Source organism: Neophocaena asiaeorientalis, unplaced genomic scaffold, assembly GCF_003031525.2.
Source record: "Neophocaena asiaeorientalis asiaeorientalis breed wild unplaced genomic scaffold, Neophocaena_asiaeorientalis_V1.1 scaffold594, whole genome shotgun sequence".
Classification (NCBI taxonomy): domain Eukaryota; kingdom Metazoa; phylum Chordata; class Mammalia; order Artiodactyla; family Phocoenidae; genus Neophocaena; species Neophocaena asiaeorientalis.
Genome location: NW_020175066.1, coordinates 1,873,426 through 1,899,063, shown reverse-complemented (window position 1 = coordinate 1,899,063; position 25,638 = coordinate 1,873,426). Strand labels below are relative to the sequence as shown.

At 35.6% G+C, this 25,638-nt stretch overlaps 1 protein-coding gene across 3 annotated transcripts in view; it reads right to left on the bottom strand.

Moving 5' to 3' along the window:
- LRBA (LPS responsive beige-like anchor protein) overlaps positions 1-25,638 on the bottom strand; it is a 723,035-nt gene that overhangs the window by 62,509 nt on the left and 634,888 nt on the right. For all 3 annotated transcript variants that reach the window (XM_024764049.1, XM_024764050.1, XM_024764051.1), the window contains one exon: positions 9,903-10,070. In XM_024764049.1, the coding sequence (XP_024619817.1) occupies positions 9,903-10,070 (168 nt within the window). The remainder of the gene's footprint in view (positions 1-9,902; positions 10,071-25,638) is intronic.

Sequence of the window (25,638 nt, the reverse complement as noted above, 5' to 3'; positions counted from 1 at the left end):
TTAGATGATCTAATAGGTAAAAAATGCTGTTGGATTTTCAATTGAATTTCACTGATTTCTAGTGAGGTTTCATACATTTGTGGCTTGTATTTCATCTTTTGTGAATTAGCCGTTCCTGAACTTTGTCATTTGTTGTTTTTTTTGGATGTACAATAACTTCAATTTTTATGTAGACAAATACATCAATTTCCTTAATGACTTTTGGTTTTGATATTGACTTATAAAATGGGCCTTCTCCATTCCAAAAATTATTAAAATACTCACCTACAGTACTTTCTAAGTTCTGTAGTTGCACTTTTTATATTTACAATATAATCTTTATTCCAAACAAAAACATGTAATTCATTTGTAATTTCTTTTACCTTAAGATGTGAAATAGGGATCTAAATTTTTGTTATAACAGTTAGTTAGCTGTCTTAACACCACATGTTGAATAAGACAGCCTTTTCCCAGTGATTTAAAATACCACCTTTATCGTATATTCTCATATATCATATGCCTATTTATGGAAGCTCTATTCTGTTCCATTGAAGCTTAGAACTAGAGCATAGAGTTTTGATTACTATCATTTATACTTTTGTAGCTGAGGAAGTAATCAAAACCTATGTATTTACTTTAAATTTAGTTCTATCATATCTGGTTATTTGGTTTCTCAGGCTATCACATCTAAAAAATAGCTAATTGTTGAGTAAGAGGACAGGTGCCCAAAAGGCAGACATACTGACCTGGTAACAGGAAGTAAGAACTGGTAGTTTTAGAGTAGAAATAGGAAAAATATAAAAAGAAAGCATAACAACTGAGAAAGCATAGCAGTACGGGATTCTTTAAGTTCAAATATACCACAGAACAATAACTAATGTTAATAACAAAAATCACATTCATTAATTACACTCCTCACTTGTCATTACTCATATCATACGGTAAAATTGCCTCTACTCCTAAAAACTGTAGCACACCCATTGTTTTTCAAGTACACATAGAACATTTATGAAAACTGACTATGCCCAAGGTGACTCAAGTCTCAATCTGTATCATATGTATCAGTCTTCAGCTTTAAATTAAGTTAAAATTAATAACAAATAGATACTAGATTGGATGTATGAAGGCAAGCCCTTGCTGAAGAGATGACCTTCAAGCCGAGGCACGAATGACAAGGAGCCTGCATGTGAAAATCTGGGATAGTCAGAAAATGGCTATCATAAAAAGGTGCTAATCCAGTGACAGCCTTCACAGGCTCAGGAACAGAAAGAAGGTCAGTGAAACAGCACACACGAATGAGGATGAGAACGGCATGGCATGAGATCAGAGAGGCAGGCAGGGGCCAGATCGTGTGGACCAAGCAGAATTTTATTCTATGTTTAATGTGAAATAGGAAAGCTTAAGTAGAGGAGGGATGTGATCTGATTTACAGTTTTAAAATGTCACGTTGGCAGCTCTCTGGAAAGTGGATTGTAGGTAGTTAAGGGTAGAAAAGGGTGACCAGGACTACTAATGCTAGTCAGGGGAGAGATGATGACGGTGGCTTAGACTAATGACAGACATAAATGGTTTCCAAATGTGCTTTGGAGTCACCGTCAACCTAACTGCTCTTCATCACCAATTTCTTATGCCTCCCCCCGCGCCACTCCCTACATGTTGTTTTCCAGCCATGGCGCCATACAGTGGTCCTTCCCATACACTGTGTTCTCTGCTTTCCACTGCTTCACCTACTTAACTCCTCATTCTTTAAGGATTATATTCAGGTGGGTCATTCCTGCCTAAATCTGGGTTGGCTGTTTCTCCCTTGTGCTCAGATATGTAGTGTACACATCTCACTCAGAGCACATCACTGTACTTACAATTTTTAAACACTTATTTCTGACCTAATAAAACTCCATCAGTGAACTGTTTTACACTAAGGAATAGCTAACTGAGCTCTGAACTTTTGGATATAGCAAATATCATTTACATGATAATTGATAGAACTCTGGATATAAGAAAGGATATAGAGTTGTTCTAGAAATTATGCCTATAAATACAATTATATTCTGAATATATTAAAGAAATTCTTTAAGGAAAATACTTATTTTACATTTTTTAGGAAAAGAAAAATTATTTTGTAAAGTTAATATTCAACTCATCATTAATTTAATTTGTGAATTTGGAACAAGGTTTTTTCCTTAATAAAAGTATTTATTCTTACTCAGATCTGACTCTGAATTCAATTAACCTAATTTTTTTCTCTTTTTAAATTTCTTCTTTCCATGGTTTTTAATTTTTCTTTCTTTCTTTTTTTTTTTTTTTGAAATGCTGGTGGAAGGAAGAAAGGTGAATGAGTCAAACCAAATTCAGCAGAATTAAACATGAGAAAATAACCAATTTTTATTTATTTGTACCTTGTCTATAAAAACATATATGTAATGCTAGGAAAATAGAGTAGATTAAAAGTGGTAAAGGTAGAGAAAAAGGGAAAAAGGTACCCCAAGGAAATAGAGAAATAATGAAGAGTAAAAAGGTCTGTTAGAATAAAGAGCTCAAGGTAAGAATATATCCTCTAGTCAGAGGTCACAGATATTTGGGGGTGGAGGGAGGAAAAGCATATTTGCCTGAAAAATAATTCTTCCTGGTGTGTGACATATGCGAATACAGACATAGTTGTATATTGATAACCCAGCTGTTTTCTAAAAATTAAAAACAACATAAAAGTTTAATGTGCTGCAGGCTGTTTCTCTGATTACTCTTCCTCCTCTTATGGTTATTATTTCTATTGTTTAGTGCTTTTTTTATAGAGAGATTATTTTTATGATCACTTACTGCACCATATGTATTAATCATTCACTCTAGAATAAAACTTTCTCAAGAGGAATGGAGCTTTTCCCAAGTAGTAAGTGAATACACGACTTGTATGTGGAGAGCCTGCCTCTGTGTATGACTTTGTGGACACCTAAGTGTCCCAGATTGAACCAAGTATATCATAGTGACCAGAAATAAGTCTAGTCTAGTCTGCTTTTAATACTAGAGAGGCAAAAATCCATCCTGGTACCATTATTGTGATTTCACAGGGATAATGTTTCAATATAAGCCAAGTGTATGCACAAGTTTCCTAGTATTAGGGATGTTAAAGCCTCTTAGAAGAACAAGATTCTGAAGGAAAAATGGTACGGCCTGGAGATGGGGTGGAGAGTAAATTAGAAGATGGTGACAGTGGAAGCTTTACAACTAGCAAGACTTCACAAGACTTGGGAGGCTGTCCTGGCCTGGGGTTACAGGCACATGGTTGGCCCGAGTAGAGCGGTGGGAGCTGCCTCCCGGGGTTTGCTTATACGAATTTACGTTGTTCTCAACGTGTGGAAGGAAACATTTTATGAAGACAGAGGCAGTCTGTGAGCAACCTCTCTGAAAGACTGCTCAACTCCCAAGTCACTGTGTATTCTGTAACCCAGCCTTTTTTCTTTACAGCACTTATCACTAACTGAAATTAGTTTTTATTGTTTATTTTCTGTGCACCTCATTGGAATGTGAGCTCCATGAGGGAAAGGGTTTGGACTGACTTTCTCGCTCATCTCTGTATTTTTAGCACCTTGAACAAAATTAATATTTGTTGAATAAGTGAATGAATAATTAATGAAAGAATAAACCTTCCCAATTTATAAGTCTGTCTTATTTATCCAAACCAGCCTAGATCCACCATTTCAACAATATCCCTTTAACAATTTCATCAACCACTCTTCCACTCTCAATTCTTTTTTTTAAAGAAAAATCTTCTTTTATATCCCTTTACAGTTGCTCCTAGTTGTCTTTTTAAAAAATATATATATATATTTATTTAGTTGGCTGTGCCAGGTCCTGGTTGCAGCACGTGGGCTCTTGTGTTGCGGCACATGGGCTCTTGTGTTGCGGCACATGGCCTTCTCTCTAGTGGTGGGCGGGCTCCAGAGCGTGTGGGCTCAGTAGTTGTAACACACAGGCTTAGTTGCCCCAGGGCATGTGGGATCTTAGTTCCCTGACCAGGGATCTAACCTGCATCCCCTGCATTGAAAGGTAGATTCTTAACCACTGGACCACCAGGGAAGTCCCTCAATCTTTTTTTATATATTCCACCATACTCTCATGGCCAAACCCCATCTCTCTCTCCACATGTGTAATCACACACACACACACACACACACACACGTACACCCCTTCTCTATTCAACTTTTTTCTACATCTACTCTCCCACTATTGAGAACAGAGAAAAACATGTAAAGGAAATAATAATTTATATATTATTGAGCATCAATTAAGCACCTATCATTATGTCAGGTATTTCCACAAATATTACCTCACTTTTGGCAAAAACCCTCATAATCTTGTTGCCCTTCCACCTCATTCATGCACATTTACTTACACCAGTCCCCAGGCTAACCTTCCATTCTCTAACCACAGACAAGGGAGTATTGTTTCCTGCTGTCCAGTGCTTTATCTATCTGTGTTCTGGATTTTGTTCCTTTCCTTTTCCTCATAGAGCTTGGCAGTCTATTTCATGCTTTCTTTCTCCTATGTTTCATGTGCTTCTCTCTTTTTGGATCTTTCCAGTTAACACAATTACCTACCCATTTAAAAAAAAAATCTCCCTCAGAGTGACTAGTAATGGGTACAGGGTTTCTTTCTGTGGTGACAAAATGTTGTAAAATTAGATTGTGGTGATGCTTGTAGAACTCCATGAATAAACTAAAACTACTGTATTGTATACTTCAAGTGGGTGAATTGTATCATATGTGAACTATATCTTAATAAAGCAGTGAGAAGTTTTCCCTTCCATTATTTCCTTTCCTCACTGTGTTTACTTGTTCACCTCCCATTCACAGCACAGTCCTCTACCATCTAAGCGTCCTTCTCTAATGACTCTTAGAATAATACAATGAGGACTTTTCAGTTCTTATTTGTTCAGCCTTCTTTCAGACAGATTCTAAAACACACATGGTTATGTCACCAACCTCCAACCTTCAATCCACTGCCTTAAAATGCAGTTAAAATTACTTTCCATGGCATTAAAATTACTTTTTCTGGCTCCTGTCTACGTGCTTCCCCTTATCACTTTTGGCTCATTCCACAAACATAATCTCCAGCCATGATCTCTTTCACACATTGTGCAGGAGGTTCATACAGTTTCTTCTGTGTAGCTATCCTTTGCTCACAACTCTATCCAATGTTCTTATTCACCCTTCAATCTACAGCTCCGGCCTCTCATTTCCCAAAAAACATGGCTGGATTCTGGCAGTCTAGGTTTAGTGCCTATTCGCCACGCTTGTGCATGCATGCAGTGTACTTATCTCTACACTGAATTTATCACAGTATTATAACTGTTTACTTATCCATATTTCCCCACGAGACAATGAACTCTACCTGATGAGGGCAGGGACTTGCCTTTCAACTCTTTAACCTTATTACATAATTTAGGTTTAGTAAAAGGTTGTCGAAAAAAATTAATGACCTATTCTTGTTTTCTGTTTTCTCCTTGCCTCACTTTACAATGAATTCTGTATGAATCTTCTAAAAAACAATCTCTAATAACTTCGCCAGTGTTAACACTTTATGATTCTTTCTATGACGCAATCGGTAATTCATATTTTTTTTTTTTTTTTTTGCGGTGCGCGGGCCTCTCACTGTTGTGGCGTCTCCCGTTGCGGAGCACAGGCTACGGACGCGCAGGCCCAGCGGCCATGGCTCACGGGCCCATCCGCTCCGCAGCATGTGGGATCTTCCCAGACCGGGGCACGAACCCGTGTCCCCTGCATCGGCAGGCGGACTCTCAACCACTGCGCCACCAGGGAAGCCCACATATTCTTTTTCATAGTTGTGTTTTCTAACCCACGGGTTTAACAGGGAACAACATAAGGGAAGGAACTAACACTTGCTGAGTACTTATGATGGGATAGGTACCATGGCAGGCCTTTTCATGTATTATACAACAGTTAATTCTCCATGAGGTGGGCGTTATCGTAGCAATTCCATATACGGAATCTCAGGAAGAGCTAAGTCACACCACTAGTTGGCACTGGAGCCAGGAATCAAATCCACATTTGTTTGTTTGTTTATTCTACTGTTTCACACTGCATTGTGTCACAAAATTCAGCATTATAATAAGGAATGGCTATGATAAAAGATCGTATTTGTTTCAATAACATTCAGAAAGCAAATATGTATACTTATATGAATAATGCTAATGTATATTAATGAATTAATGCTAATAGTGCTAAAGTAATGAACTGATATAGTCTTTCAAGAACACTGAGTACCCACCATACACCATAGGCCACGTTTTTTGAGTGAATGCTGAATCTAATATATAATACATGTTTATATAACATATAATATAAAAATAAATTAAGGGGTGGGACTTCCCTGGTGGCACAGTGGTTAAGAATCTGCCTGCCAACACAGGGGACGTGGGTTCAATCCCTGGTCCGGGAAGATCCCACATGCCGCAGGACAACTAAGCCCGTGTGCCATAACTGAGCCTGTGATCTAGAGCCTGCGAGCCACAACTACTGAGCCCACGCGCCGCAACTACTGAAGCATGTCTAGAGTCTGTGCTCTGCAACAAGAGAAGCCACTGCAATGACAAGCCTGTGCAACCGCAATGAAGAGTAGCCCCCGCTCGCCACAACCAGAGAAAGCCTGCGTGTAGCTAGGAAGACCCAGTGCAGTCAAAAAAAAAAAAAAATTAGGGTGCCATGAGTTGGAAAGCTCTCCAGTTAAAGTTTAATTTGCTAATAATTAACCACTTGGAGATGTGGGGAAGAAAAGAAACTTACAGCAAAAGTTTTAAATAGTCTTTAGCAAAGGCTGATCATGAAAAATAAATACTGAAAACTTATTTGGCATGGCAGTTCCTCAAAAATTTAAACATAGAATTACCATATAATCCATCAATTCTACTTCTGAGTATATATCCCAAAGACTTGAAAGCAGGGCCTTAAACAGGTATTAATATACCCATGTTCACAGCAGTATTGTTCACAACAGCTAAAAAGTGGAAACAACCCAAAATATCCATTGACAGATGAATGGATAAACAAAATGTGGTATATACATACGATGAAATATTAATCAGCCTTAAAAAGGAAGGAAATTCTGACCCATGCTGCAACACGGATGAACCTTAATAAAATAAGCCAGATACAAAAGGACAAATATTGTATAATTCCACTTATCTTAGGTACCTAGAATAGTCAAATTCCTAGAGACAGTAGAATGGTGGTTGTCAAGGCCTGAGGGCAGGGAGGAATGAGGAGTTACTGTATAATGCATACAGAGTTTCAGTTTGGGAAAGACAAAAATTCTGGAGATGGATGGTAGCGACGGTTGCGTAACAATATGAATATACTTAATGCCACTGAATTATACCTTAAAAGATGTTAACATCGTAAATTGTATATTTATTTACCACAATAAAAACCAATATTTGAAGTCATAACATGTTACTTTAAGTGAAAGAAAAAATATAATTTGGTTTACACATGTATGTCAACTACATATCTAATGTCTAAATGGACTATGCCCAATTTCAAATATTCTACCAAGTTAATTTAACAAACATTTATTGTTCCGTTGTCTGACCACCTGCCCAGAATCTGGATTTCGAAAATTTGGTAACCAAAGATACACAACAGTCTTCTAGTTTCCCCGTCCAATGCGGTATCCACTAGCCATATGTCTAAATTAACTAAAATTAGTTAATTAACTAAATTAACTAAATTAACTAAAATTAACTAAAATTAAACATTCAGTTCCTCAGTCACATTAGCCACATTTCAAATGCACACTGGCCACCTGTGACTAGTGGCTACTGTATTGGGCAGTGCAGATACAATGAACATTTCCATTACTACAGAAAGTTCTATTGGACAGTGCTCTTTTAGCTTGTACTGTAAACAGTATATGGTAAACTGCTTTGGTAAATAGTTGATGTGTGTGAGAAGCAGGGTGGGTCAATCCAGAGTAAAAACAAAGAGCCAATTATACTGACTGATCTATAGAGGAAACATCCAGCTGATGGAATGTTTCACTTTTTAACTAGCAGCATCACACAGATACAGAGAGCCATCCTTTATCAACCACATGTTGCACAAATTTTAATGACAGGAGAAGTATCACTGTATCGACTTGGACACACCAATAGACAAGTCTTAAAAAAAAAATAGGGGGCTTCCCTGGTGGCGCAGGGGTTGAGAGTCCGCCTGCCGATACAGGGGACACGGGTTCATGCCCCAGTCCGGGAGGATCCCACATGCCGTGGAGCGGCTGGGCCCGGGAGCCATGGCCGCTGAGCCTGCGCGTCCAGAGCCTGTGCTCCGCAACGGGAGAGGCCCCAACAGTGAGAGGCCCATGTCCCCAAAAAAAAAAAAAAAAAAAAAAATAGGATCCCACATTGGGAGAAATGGTATTAAGTACATTTTCATAGCAACTCTACAAAATATTATGGAATTTCAAAATTAAAACTACACAGACTTTATAGCAACATAAAATAATATATGCTGGTATGGTAAGCAAAACAGGACATGACAAAATCAAATCTATATTGATTCCATGCATATAATAGCTAAGTAGAGATAGGGATAATTACTACAAGGGAACCCAAAAAAACAGAACCAGGTGGTATATCTGAAAAGTAATTATGGACATTAATAGAACCACTGTTCAAATACTGTTAAAACAATAAAAAAGAAAGTAAATGGGCCTATTCAATTCTATTCTAACAATGAAGTTATGTAACACCATTTGCATGTTTGCTCCCACCTCAATTTCATACATGGAGCTTATGCATATTTTGTGTCATGCAGTCAGTTGTTGCTCTAATAAAATAAAATGCCCCCTGAAAGGAACATTTTCAAACAACTGAAAAACTGGAAGAGTCTTTTAGAGTTCACCTGATCCAGTTCTAAAATAAAGTGAAACACTGCAATTCAAAACCTGTGCAATTTAAGATAAATGTGCATCGAGTGCATAGTGCTTTTGTTTGTGTATTAACCTTCTTTATCTAGTACATAAACCAGGTGATAATCGCTGTTAGCGAATATAGTTAAATATGTACTTTCATATACTGTCAACGTGATCAGGTCATAAGTAGAGTTATAAAGAAATACATCAAGTGACGGTGAAAAACGACAAATCTTACTGCAAACGATGTTCCCTTTACAGTCATATACAACTTTCCCTATGAATCAAAACTCCCTGGTTTCCTTAATAAAGTTCTCTTCTAAAATAGTACAGAAGTGTAAGGTGTTGTCTGTTCAATTCCATGAACATACATACATCTTTGTGTATGATGTATGTTAGCAGGAGGATGTATAATTAAAATACTTTAAAAAAAAAGCAAGGCTATATGCAGTTTTTGGTGAATACTGTATTTGTCAAAACCAAGTTTTGAGGGTTTTACTTAAGAAAATCAATGACAAAGATAAAACAAGTCTCAGTAACATCCAACACCAAGTTTGATGATGTAGGAAAGTTATAGACCTCATTCTTACTATTAACTTCTATATGGTTATACATGTACTTATGTATCATATATAAATATGTGTTTTATCACATTTAAATAGATTTATGCTTATAATCTTATTTCTTTAATGAATTATTATTTTCCTAGTTCTTTAGTGAGTAGCCTTCAAAGTTATAAAAATTAGGAATATGATTATTGATCCCTTAATGGGTTCAAATTGAAAAAGCTCTCATTTTATATTGAGTCGAACATTTTGTTGGAGGGAAGTTCTGGGTTCAAGTCCCAGCTAGGTCACTAACTTAAAGGTTATCCATCCTGCTTAAGGGCACTTTACCCATCTGGTTTCAGTTTCATTATCAGTAAAATGAAAGCATGGGGAAGATGAGATCTAATAGCTTCTGGCCTACAGATACCTGTTAGACCCAGTCAGATAACTTACCTCTCTCAATACAGGATCAGTTATTGAATTCAGATTGACAGCTCCTTCATAGGTCAGGTAATAGAACACATTGAGGGCTCGAACAGCCTCTGGCCCTTGCTGTTTATAGCCAAAAATGAGATCAATCCACTGGTGAAGCTGGCAGGAAACAAATTCACTCTCCAGAGCCTGAAAAAAAGGTGTAGATCTTATTATTATGCTGAATTCTATTTTTAAAATATATAGAGAAATTTAGAACAAGCAGTAAAGTTTACCTCTAAATTGACTGTGAACAGACTTATTCTGATGTCCTATTTTCCACCAGAATTTGCCCTCTATTTTTATAGAGACTTTGCAGCACTTGTCACACTGAATTACAATCAACTGCTTAGATTTCAGTATTAGTCTACTTGTACTGTAAGCACTGTGAGGACCAGGACTGGGTCTATCTTGGTCACGTTTGTAACTCAGGGCCTGACAGGTACTCAACTTAACGTTTCAGAGAAAGGAGGTCATACAATGTAAATGTTACTTTGGGATAGCAAATGTGAAAATATTAAACACTGACTATTCACTTGAAATATTTATAATTTTTCTAGAATTACAACATTTTATTGTCTACTGTAACAACTGTAAACAAATTGTTTAGTTATTTCAACTGAGTTTTTATGTCATCAAATTAGATCTTGGGAAGAATACTTATAATTACTGAATTATTATTCTATGTACTAGTATCAAATCAGACCAAATATTTGATGCTATTAACATAAGTGTCCAATAAATAATGAATGAACATAATCAAGTTTTCAACAGAAATGCTGGGTTCAAGATCCACTTGCAACTCATCATGACATTCCCAGCTCCAAGCACTGTACCTAAAACACAACAGGTACCAATAAACGTTTCCTGAACTTAATAATGTTAAAAATCCTAAAGAGTTTTAATAAGCAGAGACTTCTTATTTTTAGAAAAGTATTCATACTTATTTAATGTTGTTAAAAATTATTCCAACATAAAAGCTTAGCATTATGGACTAGTCTATCAATAAATAATGTTATTCAAATCACAAACTCAAACTGTGAAGCTTAATTTGAAGCATACCAAGTTGTATCAGGTAACGTATCTCACTGAAATTCTTATTTTTAGAGTCATAAGTGTATGACTGTGATGTATTTTTGGTGTGGCTTGCTGCTACGTTTTCAATATTATAAAAAGAAATCTGTTGGTTTTAAAACAAAATTGACTAACTTCTATAGCAAGCAACCAATGAGATATAAATCATCTCGCGACAAAAGACGTTCCTATTAGTTCACAGGTATACACTTGTGTAGATATGTGCTTTATTAAAACAACTGCCTATGGGCTTCCCTGGTGGCGCAGTGGTTGCGAGTCCGCCTACTGATGCAGGGGACACGGGTTCGTGCCCCGTTCCGGGAGGATCCCACATGCCGCGGAGCAGCTGGGCCCGTGAGCCATGGCTGCTGTGCCTGCGCGTCCGGAGCCTGTGCTCCACAACGGGAGAGGCCACAACAGTGAGAGGTCCGTGTACCACAAAACAAAACAAAAAAAACTGCCTATGAATAAGAAAATTGTTTATAGCTAAATTCAAATAATGTATTTCCTTTAACTAATATTTAACATGGCTTCATAATATATCATATATCATAAAGTCTAAAAAATAATTCTGTAAATAAAACTCTAGGCAATTCTCATATTCTAAAGTATACCTGAATTGAAATATGCCTAAAAAATATTTATTTAGTTTCAATTGTAAAAGTCACTGTTTAAAACATCTCTTATAAAACTCATTATATTTATAAATTTAGTAAACAGCTAAGAGAACACAAAACTGCTTCATATTTTATTTGAAATAAGAAGAGAAGGGCTTGTAATAACTTTCAGGAAAGTCCTATTTTAAGCACATGGATTTAAAATTAATCTGAAAATCCAGGAACTATTAGTGCAAGTTGCACACAAAAAATGATATGCTTGTTTCATTAACTTAGGTCTTGGGTAGTGATGGGGTGAGGGGGTGGGGCTGGAGGACATGTTAAAGAGACACATAAAAACAGCAATTGTCTTAATTTGTGAGCAGCGCACTCTACACAAAAGCCCTAAATATGTTCAAATTAGAGCAAGCTGCTTGATTGTCACTGCAGTCTCATGTCACATTAATGCATGACAAACATTAAACCATACACTTAAATGGCAATTTATATCATTTAAATGTTTACTGCCAGACTAGCTCATCACTCATTTAAATGTGACTTTCTGACAGCTAATTTCAGTTAATTTTCTCCAATTCACTTAATTAGAACTTTCAATCAGGGAAGGACCTATACATATCTTTGAGCTTATGTCCTTTTTAGTTGTTCAAAATCTGAGTTAATAAACAGTTGAAAAGCTCTACTATAATAGATTAGCATGTAATATCTGAGTCTACAAAAATGTGTGACTATATGAAGCAAACTCACAGTATATACTCTAAGAAAGAACCTACACTTATTTATGTAAATAATACTCTCGCCGGTAGTTCAAATAAAAAACGTTAGTTCATATACACACACACTATTGAAATGATAAAAAGAAACCCCCGCATCTAAGCTAATTAAAAATTAATGATTTCAAAATTGTTTAATAAGATAAAACAGTCAGGAGTCTCCTGAGTGTCCGTGGTGTTGTGATTTGAGACTATAAAATTCCAGAAGGCTCAGCAAATGACAAAGTACAAATGAATTTTCTCAATATTAAAGCTCTAAAAACCAGGGCAATTTTATTTTATGTGTCATCAAAGAATTGTGTCTTCCTAATGTTGATTACTTCTTTATGCACATTCAAAATGGTGAAGTTTGTTAGATTTAGATGCTTAAACCTTTACATCTTGACACCACATCAAAATGTTAAGCAAAAATGCTGAAATGACAGACACGATGCTCACATTATGCCACAAGCACGCATGCAGAAGTCACCATAGTGCCATGGTTCATCCCTCCCCTTACCCTGTTACACTTGGTCAGTCCTTAAGGGGTTGACCAGTAATTCACCCAATTATTGGCAAAATCTCTTCCAGAGGTTGATAAACAAGTTACTTTAAGGAATAAACTTTAAATACATTTTAAAAAATAAACAAAATCTCAGCAGTCTTCAATCATTTCTTGCAATATATCATAGCTTTAAAAAGGGACCCACAAGAACAACTGCCATGGATATACAGGAATTTCCAAAAGTTTAAAAATCATTTAATACAAAGTCAGTTCAGGACTTTAACATCCTTTTGATACCAGTGAATGGCAATTGCCTAACCAAAAGTATATATATGATAATAAACAAATGCACTTACTAAGGACTTGACTGAAGAGGTAAGAAGAAGGAAGAGGAAATTACTGAGGGTAAAAAATACAAATAATTCAAAATGGAAAACCCTGGGAATACATTTTATAACTTCTGTTTTTGAGAGTCAAAAACATAAATTAAAAATTCTTTAATTCCCCTTTCATATGTTAAGATTTTTTAAAATACTCTTTATATAAATACTTATTTATATGCACATTTTCAGTCACAAAAAAATAAAAACATGCCAGTGGAATGCTAAGCATCTGAGATTTTTCAAAGCCTTTAGGACAGACAGTCCTCATTAGGACTGCAGTTAAATATGGTTTGCAGCTAGGGGATAGAAACATTCTTCCCATGCTGCTATCAAACCTAACCAATCAATTGCTAGTACTCCCCTAGCAGGCTAGATACATCATTTACATCCAATGTGTGCTCTGAGTAAAATCTGTAAAAAAGAAAATCCACTAAAATGTCCAACACAATACAATAATATTCAACTCATCTGAGTTATAAAATAAATCAGTGACTAATATTCAATTGTTAAGGTTCAAATAAGACTATGAAAAGACAATCATATGAAGCCTCACACAAATTGTCAATCCAATCCAGGGGGACTCATATTAGTCTTGACAAACTGTCTTGGGGCAGATATCTGTATTTTTAATGAGATCTATTAAACAGAGACTAAAACACTTGAGATACGCTAAAAAGTAGAGTATACAGATGTCAAATACACACACTTATTAGTAACTTTCATTTGTTTGGCCCACATGCAGAACATCAACAACTTAAAGGTTTAATATTATAAAGAAAATAGTAAATTATTCATAAATAACTCATTTGTGTAGCCCTGTGTCAGAAATAATTATAACATATATGAATATGTGTCTAACAATAAATCTCATTGAAAGATCGCAATCTACGTCTTCCTGAAACTAACCCATTAAGGAAATGAATTATTTACTGATAAAAAATGTTATATAAAATTATTGTTGCCTCTTATAGTGGAGTCAAATAATATGATAACATGTAGAAATCGTTTGCTTTTTCCAAGAAATTCTAAGCTATTTGAGAATAAAAATTGTAAAATAAAAAGCATTAATCATGTGTTCAGTAATCTATGCATGCCTTAGAAATACTCTAGCAATTTCCTTTTATCTTCAAAAAATCATATTTCCTCTAATGTAAAAACTACGTAAAATCAAGAAAACTAATTTCAATTAACAAAAGAAATTGTTAGATAATTGTTTACCTCAAGACCAGGAAACCTTAATTGTGTATTATTTGTGTTTCTCATACTTGTAATTCCCAGATTGATGCTAATATTTAGTTACACTTTTGCTAACTCTTCTCATATCATGCCATTTAAAAAAAGCAACTAAATAAAAGCTATTGATATCTATAGGATAAATAATTTTTATAAAAAATCAAATAAATAAATCAAATATTATTTACAAACTTTTAAGTACAGAAATAATTATATAACTAGAAAGAAATAGGCTTGTGCAGCCCAGATACACATATCTGCACCCCATACTACTACTTCCATTCCCAGGCTTTGAGAAGGCCCAGTTCAATTCCAAGATACAAAATGTCATAGCTATAAGCTTCAAATAAGAAAAATCACTTGATATGCATTTAATTATAAGATGTATTTAAACATATTTTAATGGAAGAAAGTATAAAAATTAGTTTTATAACTTTTTGTACATATAATTAAGAGTCTTAATTCATTTGAGTGTAGATAGCAATAAGTTTCAAAGGAGTTAATGTTTGGATTGGCAAAAATGTTATATACAACATTATAAACTTGGAATTTTAAGTATTTTTCATTTTAAAAACATGTAATAAGGCCTTCTTATAACACACACACACACACACACACACACACACACACACACAGAGATTTAAAATGAACTGGTCTGTTATGTTTGCATGTGCTGGATTTCAAACACTAGTGGTAATGTTTCCTTAACATTGATATATGACCTTTGTAATTTACATTGAAGAAAGCTGTTTTTTTCAGCCTAATTAGAACTGTTTCAAATTTTCCTGCTAAATATATGATATAAAGTCCTTTCAACTTTTTTATTCTAGAGTTTCTTTCCATGTCAACTTTGTTCCAATCAAAATATGCTTTGAATTAAATGATTTTGATTGAATATGTGGATCACATTTCACTTCTAAGATTTAAAGTCCAAAAAGGAAAAGTTTAGCCTGTTCAAACAAAGCAAAAGCAGCCACTTTGCGGAAAGCTATTCACATTTAAGAAGACTGACAAATTGTTTGTGTGCACCATTAGGTCTAGTTTCTGCAATAGTTGCCAGATTTCCTGTCCCCCTAATAAGATACATTAACTCCTTAAATGCTGGCTCTGAATTTGTGATGAATCCAAGTAACCTCAGCAAATTTTTAATTTACCTATAATTTCCTTTTTTGAAATAGATTGAAAAAATAGAAAAGAAAAATTGCTGTTATATCAAATTCTTTGAGAAATAAAGGTAAGAGAAAAATCAACTCTTTTTTCATATTGGACAGATACAAATTCAAAATGTAAATATGCTTTCCAAATGGAATTTTTCCAGATGTGACAAATCCACATTAATCCCCATTTCTAAAAAAAAAATGCATTAGTTACCTATTTAAGGATTACTTGTTCAGGTGAAACACAACAGTGAAAATACTGAAGTAGTTCATGAACTATAATCTACTAACATGAGCTTAACATTCTCCCACACTGATTACAAATACATCACAAAAATGCTTCTGAATTTAGATATTTACCTTAATATAAACATAGAACAAGAATGTTAAACAAATTTTATATTATTTACAAAGAAAAGTTTAACTTTGGGGGCTTAAAAAAAAGTTTAACTATGTGTGAAGCTGTGACATTAAGAACAATAATTCATGAATGTCAAGTGGGATAAAAAGGAGGATCAAGTATTTAGGAAAAAATTGTGGGATGCTAAGAATAAAAATTCTATCTGACAGTTTAAAAAAATGAAATTTAGTCAACAACACACTGAAGTACGGGCTGAAAGGCAGATAGAGAAATCACTCAAGGAGTTCTGTACTTCTAAACTGCCCTTGAACTGTTGGGCAGAGAGAGATTTTGGAGACAGCAGCACACTGTTCATTTCTACATTTATACTATTACTAAAGAGAAGTGTGAGTTAGTATCATATCTTGATAATAACCATCAAGCACTCGTGCATCTTTTGGCAGGAGACTCATTCTGTCTACGATTGTTATTGTGTAGTTTTAAATGGAGTAGTCAACCAGCTGTTATATATTTTACACACTGAAGGCCATGTTTCCTTTGAAATTCATAGTTTTAATCTCAACTGAAGTCTGTATTTCTGTGTGCCAAGATCAAAAGGATTAGGCAAACTTGCACAATTACCCTCCTTTTCAGAGAGATGATTTTTTTCTAATGTTTAAAATAGTCCTACATGCTGACATTTTATCCAACTATTTTCTTTAGAGCTACAGAACATTAAAACATTTAATTAACATTTCAACCTTAGGTCACTCTTAATCTAAAATCTAGGAATTCACAATATACAGATATGTTAAACTAGTTATAGTGTAACACACATAGGGAGATGGAGCTTTTAAAAAAAATCTAATAAGGAACGATAGAGAACAACTATAATTAAAGGATAGATATGATGTATATGCATCAAGATAAAATAAATTTAACAAAAGAGAAGTAAGACAATGCAAAAATAAGGATAAGAAGTACATGAAAATTATGCCATGAAATTCTATAGACTTGTTAGAGGTGTGCCATGTATTTGACATTAAGCTTTCTAGCAGGCAACATAAAGAAACACGAACACTTACAAGAGTCAAAAGTGACTATAATGTAAAAACAAACCAGATGGCCTAGAAAAACACATTATTTCTATTCCTAAGATAAGAAATTCCTCCCTTGGCAATATGATGGAATCCAGGTATGTGACTCTCGGAGGGACTGACTTAATCCTGGGATAGATTTAGAGTATGGACAAATGAAGAGACTACATATTCTTCAGGCAATCCTGCATAAACATTATTTCTCTTAGGTGAGGCTTGGAAAGGTAAATTCTAGATTACATTCCATGACAAGTACCTGGAATGCAGCCATTTTATTTTGTCAGTTCAACAACAGCTAAACTGAGTCAAAGGACTAATAATCTCTTAAAAATGGGAAAGGAAAGACACAAACAAGACTCTATGGAAGGCAAGCTCACCTTCACTTGGAAGGGGGAGTGGTCTTCCCTAAGACAGATTCAAGATTTTCCTCAGAAAGAAATTCTGGATAAACTTTCCCACATAGATAAATGGCAAGAGAAGCCTCCAAATGCCAATCATGATGTCCAAATACACACAGATGTTAAAATGTTTTAAACCACGGTACTAAATGATCAAACCTTTAAAAAGAATTAGTAAAGTATCCCTAGAAAATTAATTTTGAGCATTGTAAACTGCTGTTATGCTCTCTGAGATAAAGTACTTATAAAAAAATATATGCTTAAGTAAATAAAATACTAATCTAAAATTCTTAGTTATCTGCCTAGGTATATAAAAAGAGAACAGGTTTCCTCTTCAACAACCGTAGAAAAATGTATTAATTTGCTGTATGAACTTCTGGAAGTTTTAATTTTATAGTCAGTTATTAAAAGAAGGAAAACAAACCCAAAAAAATTTAATCCCTTCCCATTTGCTTATCCACATAGATCTGATAAATACTAGCAGTCTCTTGCCTTTGAAGATGCCCAGACCAGAATCCCTACTTATTGCCAGATGTAGTTTAATCCCACAGGGACTCCAGATAAAAACAAGGAGCTGTCTTCATGGCACCAATGATTCTCTGGACTGACTGCCACAAATTTACGTTGGCAAATCAAAATCCTTGGCAAAACAGAACACTTATTATATCACCACTTCCAAGAATAACCAATAAAGAAAAACGTGAACTAAAGAATATGAATGCAAATGTTGAATATGCATTCATATTGTTGAACAATATGACTACAAATGTCAGTTTTAAAGCACTGACAAGTTCAGCCAGAGAATTACATCTGCACTTACTTTGTGTGCCCAATTGTATACATGTATATTACGTAGGGCTAAAAGTCTTTTTTCATTCTGCAACTTTTGATTAATATCAGCAGTTCTGTCATCCATTCAATCAACAAACCTTTATTGAGTGCTTACTGTAAGTTCTGTTCTATGCTAGATTCTAGGGCTAAGGAGATCAGATATCCCTTTGGAGAGAGGGTAGGGAGGTAAAGTCATCTCTAAGATGATTACAATAGCTTATGTGAGAGGTACTGAGAACCCCAGTCAAGAAAGAAGCAGTGGAAATGAAGAAGAGGGGACAGATTTCAGAAAGATTTAAGATATAAGTTATTACTTATACCACCAACTGATTACCAATGTGAGAGGTGAAGGATCACACCCAGATTTCAAGTTTGGACCTTGATCACACTGGATAAGGAAGAGTTTACATGGTAAAAGATTAATTCAGTTTTGAACTTAGCATTAATATTTTGAACTTTAGGGACTTGCCTGGTGGTGCAGTGGATAAGAATCCGCCTGCCAATGCAGGGGACACAGGTTTGATCCCTGATCCGGGAAGATCCCACATGCCACAGAGCAACTAAGCCCGTGCGCCACAACTACTGAGCCTGCGCTCTAGAGCCCGCGTGCCACAACTACCGAGCCTGTGTGCCTAGAGCCCGTGCTCCGCAACAAGAGAAGCCATCGCAAGGAGCAGAAGCCAGTGCACCGCAACAAAGAGTAGCCCCCGCTTGCTGAAACTAGAGAAAGCCCGCACGCAGCAACTAAGACCCAACGCAGGCAAAAATAAATAAAATTAAATCTTTAAAAAAATATATTTTGAACTTTCTTTTATAGATGTGAATTAACCCTAAGCCTTTCTTGGATCTAAGTCTGATAACTATAACAGAAATTTGTATACTGCTTCAATATTAAAATATGTTCATGTTCAATACTGAGATGTCTAAGCCAAAAAATTCTGGGTAACAAAATAACCACCAGACTTTATACCAGCGATGTCCAGTAGGAATATAATGCAAGCCAAATATGGAGTTTAAAATGTTCTAGTAGCCACATTTTTAAAAATAGGAAAAATTAATTTTAATATAGTATAATCAAAAAATTATCTAAACATATAATCAATATTAAGTTACTTTGTATTAAATCTTAGAAATCTGGTATACATTTTACACTTACAACATACAGCACATCTCAACTCAGACTAACCACATTTCAAGTGATCAATAGTCACACATGACTAGTGGTTAAAACATTGGGCAGTAAAGCTTTATTCAGTTCCAAATACTGAATCTGCATTCAGATTTTTACAGTATTTTTATAAAAGATAGAATTCAGGGATTAGCAATATTTAACACTTTAAAATATACAGCTTCTCTTGCTGAAAATAGAGATAAACCTTACAAAGCACGAAACACCTGCAGCAGACTATAAAGTGACCTTTGATGCAGTTTTGAAGTGTTCATTACAATTCTCAGTGCCATGAAGAACGGCTAAATCTTAGGACATGAGAGCAGAAATATAACATCTTCACTTGTTAAACAGACACAATATTCTGCAATGCATATTCTTCAGCCACTTACAAATACCTGAAGAAATGTGGCAGCATTCAAAACATGGCACTATGACTCCTCTAACAACAAAGGTAAAGGGCTAATTTTACCAATTATGATATCATCTGTAAACTCTCAATCCTTAAAAGTCCTTGGTTAGAATTCTTACATACTATCTACTCAACTGTATCAGCTATGTACTTTAAGAACTAACATATAGCCACAGACTACGATTTAGTATATGAAGCACAATGTTTGCTGAAAGTCAGATACATGAAACCTGTAGACAACACGGATGCATTCATAAACCTCATAAAAATCACCTCATTTTAGCAGCATATGAAACTAGCCTGTTTGCCCACTCTTAGAAATCCCATAACATCTATAATAACAGTCTATGATTCTCTAAATTGTAGGTCTGATTCTTTTGGAATTATCAATGTAATAATGATTAGTAAAATGTTTTTGCTAAGATTACCACCTCCATCTGTCTGAATCCTATGGATGCTTATCACTTCCCCTCTCTGCATTATGGCATTTATGTCTCTAATTCTATCTTCTCTAAGTTTCCTTGCTAAGGTCCCTCCAGATTTTCTTTCTGCGTTTCTGATTCTCCTTCTCACTTTTTTTTTTTTTTTTTTTTTTTTTTTTTTCTCGGTACGCGGTCCTCTCACTGTTGTGGCCTCTCCCGTTGCGGAGCACAGGCTCCGGCCGCGCAGGCTCAGCGGCCATGGCTCACGGGCCCAGCCGCTCCGCGGCACGTGGGATCTTCCTGGACCGGGGCAGGAACCCGTGTCCCCTGCATCGGCAGGCAGACTCTCAACCACTACGCCACCAGGGAAGCCCTCCTTCTCACCTTTTAATGGAAGGTCTTTTTCCTCTGTCGACATCTTCAGTGTTCGTTCTCCTCGCAACTCAGTCCCAGGACCTTGTTTCTAATATAACTCAGACCAGATGAGCCAGATTTCAGCTATCTCAACCGACTATTATGACCATCTCCAGAGTTTCAAGTCCAAAACGTCAAATTAGACTACTTATTTTGCTCTGCCTCAGGTAACTCAAACCTAATACATCAAAAAAATAATGAAGAACTTTTCCTCTTAAACTTGCTTTCTTGCTTGCTTTTCTGGTTATGGAAGGAGACCTTCATCCATTCAGCCAATTCAGAAATGGGGCAGTCATCTTGGCTGCTCCTTTTTCCTCTCCCTCCAAAATATTATCTACTAAGAAAATAAGCCTCCAAAGTATCTTTCAAATTCGTTCTTTCTTTTCCTTCCACTGTGACTATGTTTGGTCCCATGCTTCATTATTTCTTGGCTCAATTATTCTAACACTATCCAAACTGTTCTCTTTCTCTCTAAAATCCCCTCCCTCCATTCAATTCCTATCTAAAACCTGACCAATTCACGACTCTCCTTAAAACTTTTCAATGGTTCTCCTTTCTCTAAAGCAGTGGATATCCAACTTGAACAGCCACTAAGATCACCTGGAGGACTTGTTAAAACACCGATTGCTGGGCTCCCCCCCACAGAGTTTCTGTTTCTGTAGGTCTGGAGCTGAGCCCAAGATTTGCCTTTTTAACAAGTCCTCAGGTAAGACTGAAGCTCCTGGTCTGGCAACCACGTTTTGGGCACCACTACCCCAAAGAAAAAGCCCATCTGACTTACAAGACACTAAGGATTGCTCATATAATGTGCCTCCAGTCTTCTCCCTCCACAGGTGTCACTCACAGCTCTCTTTACACACATACTGCACGCCACCTCCTGAGTTAAGTTGAGCGTGCGTACTGTACTGTAATAACATCAAGATCTTTGTTCACACTGCTTTGTATCTCTGTAATGCCCTTTCTGTCATCTTGCTCCCTCCCTGGCAAACTACTACTCATTCTTAAAGACTAAGATCAAGAGTAGCTTCCTTGGTTAAGCCTTGCCCAACCTTCCCAAGGAAGCAACATAAGGCATTTCCTTTCGGTTTCAGAGTTAAAAAAAAACAATTATAACTATGCATGGTGACAGCTGTTAACTAGACTTGTGATCATTTCATAAACATGCAAATATTGAATCAGTTTGTTGTACAACTGAAGTAAGATAATGTCATATGTCAATTATATCTCGATAAAAATTAATATTAAAAAATGTATGTACACACAAACAAATAAAATATTGAATGCTTTAATGGTAGCCTGAGCTTTTCCTTAATGGTACATGCCACAAGTATTATATTTTTTGTTATATATTATCACAAGTTACATATTTATTTGTTTCGTTTCTTATTTATTATCCATCTCCCTCACTAAACAAAATGGTGCAAAAGGGTAGACACTATGCTCTTTCTCATTGCTATATTCCCAAAGACTAATAAGTAGTAGGCACTCACAAAATATTTGTTGAATGAATAAATAAACACATCACTTAATCTATTTCCCTAATTAGTTACTGCCATGTCTGTTTGATCTTTGTAATGACAGCCCCAAAGGGCAGGTGTCATATTCTTCCAATTTTGTGATCACAGACCCAATTACCCAGCAGGCCCCTAAAAATGTCTGTTGAATGAATGAATGGCATTTAAGAAATTCTTGTGATTTAGCACAATTCAGCATCTATGCTGAGGGACTATGTTCTTAAGGCATTGTATAAGAAGCATGAAATTGACCATAGAAACTTTATCCAGTTGATACTGTGCTAATTGAGCAGAGTTTTAGAAAATGTGAAGAATTTCTGTGATTACTAGTTATTACAAATGATTTGTCTACAGTTTGCTAACCATACAATCAAATTTAGGGTAGGCTGATTACATGGAAAGAAGAAAAAGTGAAGTGGATATTACATATCCACTGAAGTGAATCTTTCATATTTTATTTTCTCTTGAACAATGTCAGGAAGATGCATGCAAATAAAGTCAAATTCACTGACCAACTAAACAACACTATAATAACAGGAACATGGGCACTTAATGTTTAGTGACTGCGTATAATTTGCCCGGTTTTATGCCAAATGTCTTACATGGATTACTTTCTTTAATCTTCACAGTAATCTTATGAGATAAGCACTACATTTAAAAAAATTGTTTTACAAATGAGGCTAAGAATGCTAAGTAAATAGACTAATATCACACAGCTAGTAAATGTCAGAACCCAAATCTGACTCCTAAAGCCATGTCAGTATACATCTTTTTGAAAAATTCTGAAATAGAATGGTATATGCCAAAGCTGCATTATGAAACTTCTAAAAATATGAAACCACTTCATACCAAGAATTATTTTTAATGGGTTTCACATATACCATTTGGTGACACTAGTATTAAGTATTGCTGAGTATACACTAAATCTGATGTGTCATGTCAACCCGAAGGCTTTATTTACAGATTTTATTGTTCTTTCAACTGGTTTTCACTTTTACACCTGCCTTTCAAAACTAACACTTTTACCTTGTATTATAGTTTATTTTTCTACCCTGCTCACTAGTAGCTGAATTCCTGGAAGGCAGAGATTATATCTCATTCTTGGAACTGAGCACACAGTAAATACTCAATAAATATTTATAGGGCTTCCCTGGTGGCGCAGTGGTTGAGAGGACACCTGCCGATGCAGGGGACACAGGTTCGTGCCCCGGTCCGGGAAGATCCCACATGCTGCGGTGCGGCTGGGCCCGTGAACCATGGCCGCTGAGCCTGCGCGTCCGGAGCCTGTGCTCCGCAATGGGAGAGGCCACAGCAGTGAGAGGCCCGCGTACCGCAAAAAAAAAAAAAAAAAAAAAAAAAAAAAAAAAAAAAAATAATAAAAAAAAAAAATAAAAAAAAAAAAAAAAAAAAAAAAAAAAAAAAAATTATAGAGCTAAATAAGAAATTATATTCTAGACCTCTTTTTCACTAATTGAACTGTACATTCATTAGGAGATTTTAAAAATCGAATTTAAAAAATCAGCCTTTAGAGCAAGACAGAGAATACCAACATATTTGTTAATTGCTAAGTCCAAAGACCCTCAATAAAGAAGCAATCCATTAAACTTCTTTGCTCTGAGAATTAACAATACGAGTTCATTCTGCTAAACATTAGCAACTTAAAACATGTTATTTCATATATTTTAATGTGTATCATATTTTGTTTTGACACATAAACTATTTGACTTCTTTAAATCAAACTACCGTGCAAAAAGAAAGGAGAAAATTTCTCTTATTTCCTATTTAAATAAACACTTTCAATTAACTACCAAATTCAATACGTTTTTGTTAATTTTTAGAGAATGTTTTAAATACTTTCATGAAATAACACTGTCTCAAACTATCTACTCAAGGCACTGACTACACATTTTTCTTTTATTTTTCAAGAAGTATATATAGCACAGGGACTTCCCTGGTGGTGCAGTGGTTAAGAATCTGCCTGCTAATGCAGGGAACACAGGTTCGAGCCCTGGCCTGGGAAGATCCCACATGCTGGGGAGCAACTAAGCCCATGCGCCACAACTACTGAGCCTGCGCTCTAGAGCCCACGAGCCACAGTTACTGAAGTCCGTGTGCCTAGAGCCTGTGCTCTGCAACAAGAGAAAGCCCGTGCACAACAATGAAGACCCAATGCAGCCAAAAATAAATAAATTAGAAAAAAAAAAAGTATAGCACAAATATTATTTGTCTATGTGATTTTAGTATCTCTTAAATGTGCCACTTGGCAAACACTTTTAAATTAAACTACAATAATAAAAATGTCAAACATCAAACTGTTTTGAGACTTTTTTTAAGCTTTCCAGGTGACCTTTTCTATAAGCTGGTAAGACACACTAGAGTACTATAAAACCAGAGTTGGAACCACTACCTTTATTATGTTAGGAGAATTGGATCGAGACATAGATGCATTCATTCTGAAAGACCACCATTTTCCTCCCTTGTTCAAAATTATAACTCTTCTTTATAGAATGTCTACAGTTTCAGTTAAATTCAACTCAAAGGATGCAGTTATAAGGTCAGAATCTATCAAATATATTATTAGCAATGTAAGCATTTAAATTTTTCTTAAATATGTAGGTGAAAAGACAAACAGCAAGGCAAGAGTTAATTGAAACATTCCTCTTTAGAGCAACTGCATTGATGAGTGGGGGCTGGTGGATGGCGGGAGGAGGGAGCAAGGCAGAGAGATCCAGAGTTAATCAGGGAGCAAATCCAAAGCCAGGCATGGATAGGCCTCACTAATGAGTCTCAAGTACCCTGCAGTGGTTTTCAAACTTAACTGGCTTCAAACGATGCCACCCCATGACAGAATGCAGCTAGCCATAAGAGGAGGGTGATTAGAATAAATGACTGGAGTAATTAACTCTGATGTGAAACCACCTGATTGGAAAAGAGAAGCCAAGAGCTATTTAGCTGATGGTCCTCTAGTAGAAAAAGGAAGCTTTCCCTTTCTCTTGTGTGGGTGTTCAGTTAGAACTCAACTCTTTCAAGTAGGCATTTGGTAGCACTAATGAAAAGCAGCTTTCATTCAAGGGCCTTCCCATTCATTTTGAAAGGGGAAGAAAATAAAAGCTTCAAAGTAGAACTAATTTACTTTACTCCCCTACCTCTCAGTGAATTTGGCATTAGTGAAGTCTGCATTAGTATTAATGCTAACAATGTACCTCCAAATAATGTCATCAAATACCCAAAATTGTTATTTATGAAATAACCAGATAAGAATTTTAAAAAATTAAAAATTTTTCTTTCTCTAAGAATATTTTCCATCACATGTACATCTTAAATATATACAATTTTTATTTGTCAATCATACTCAATAAAGCTGGAAAAAATGTTTTACACAGAAAACTTTAAATTTATAATAA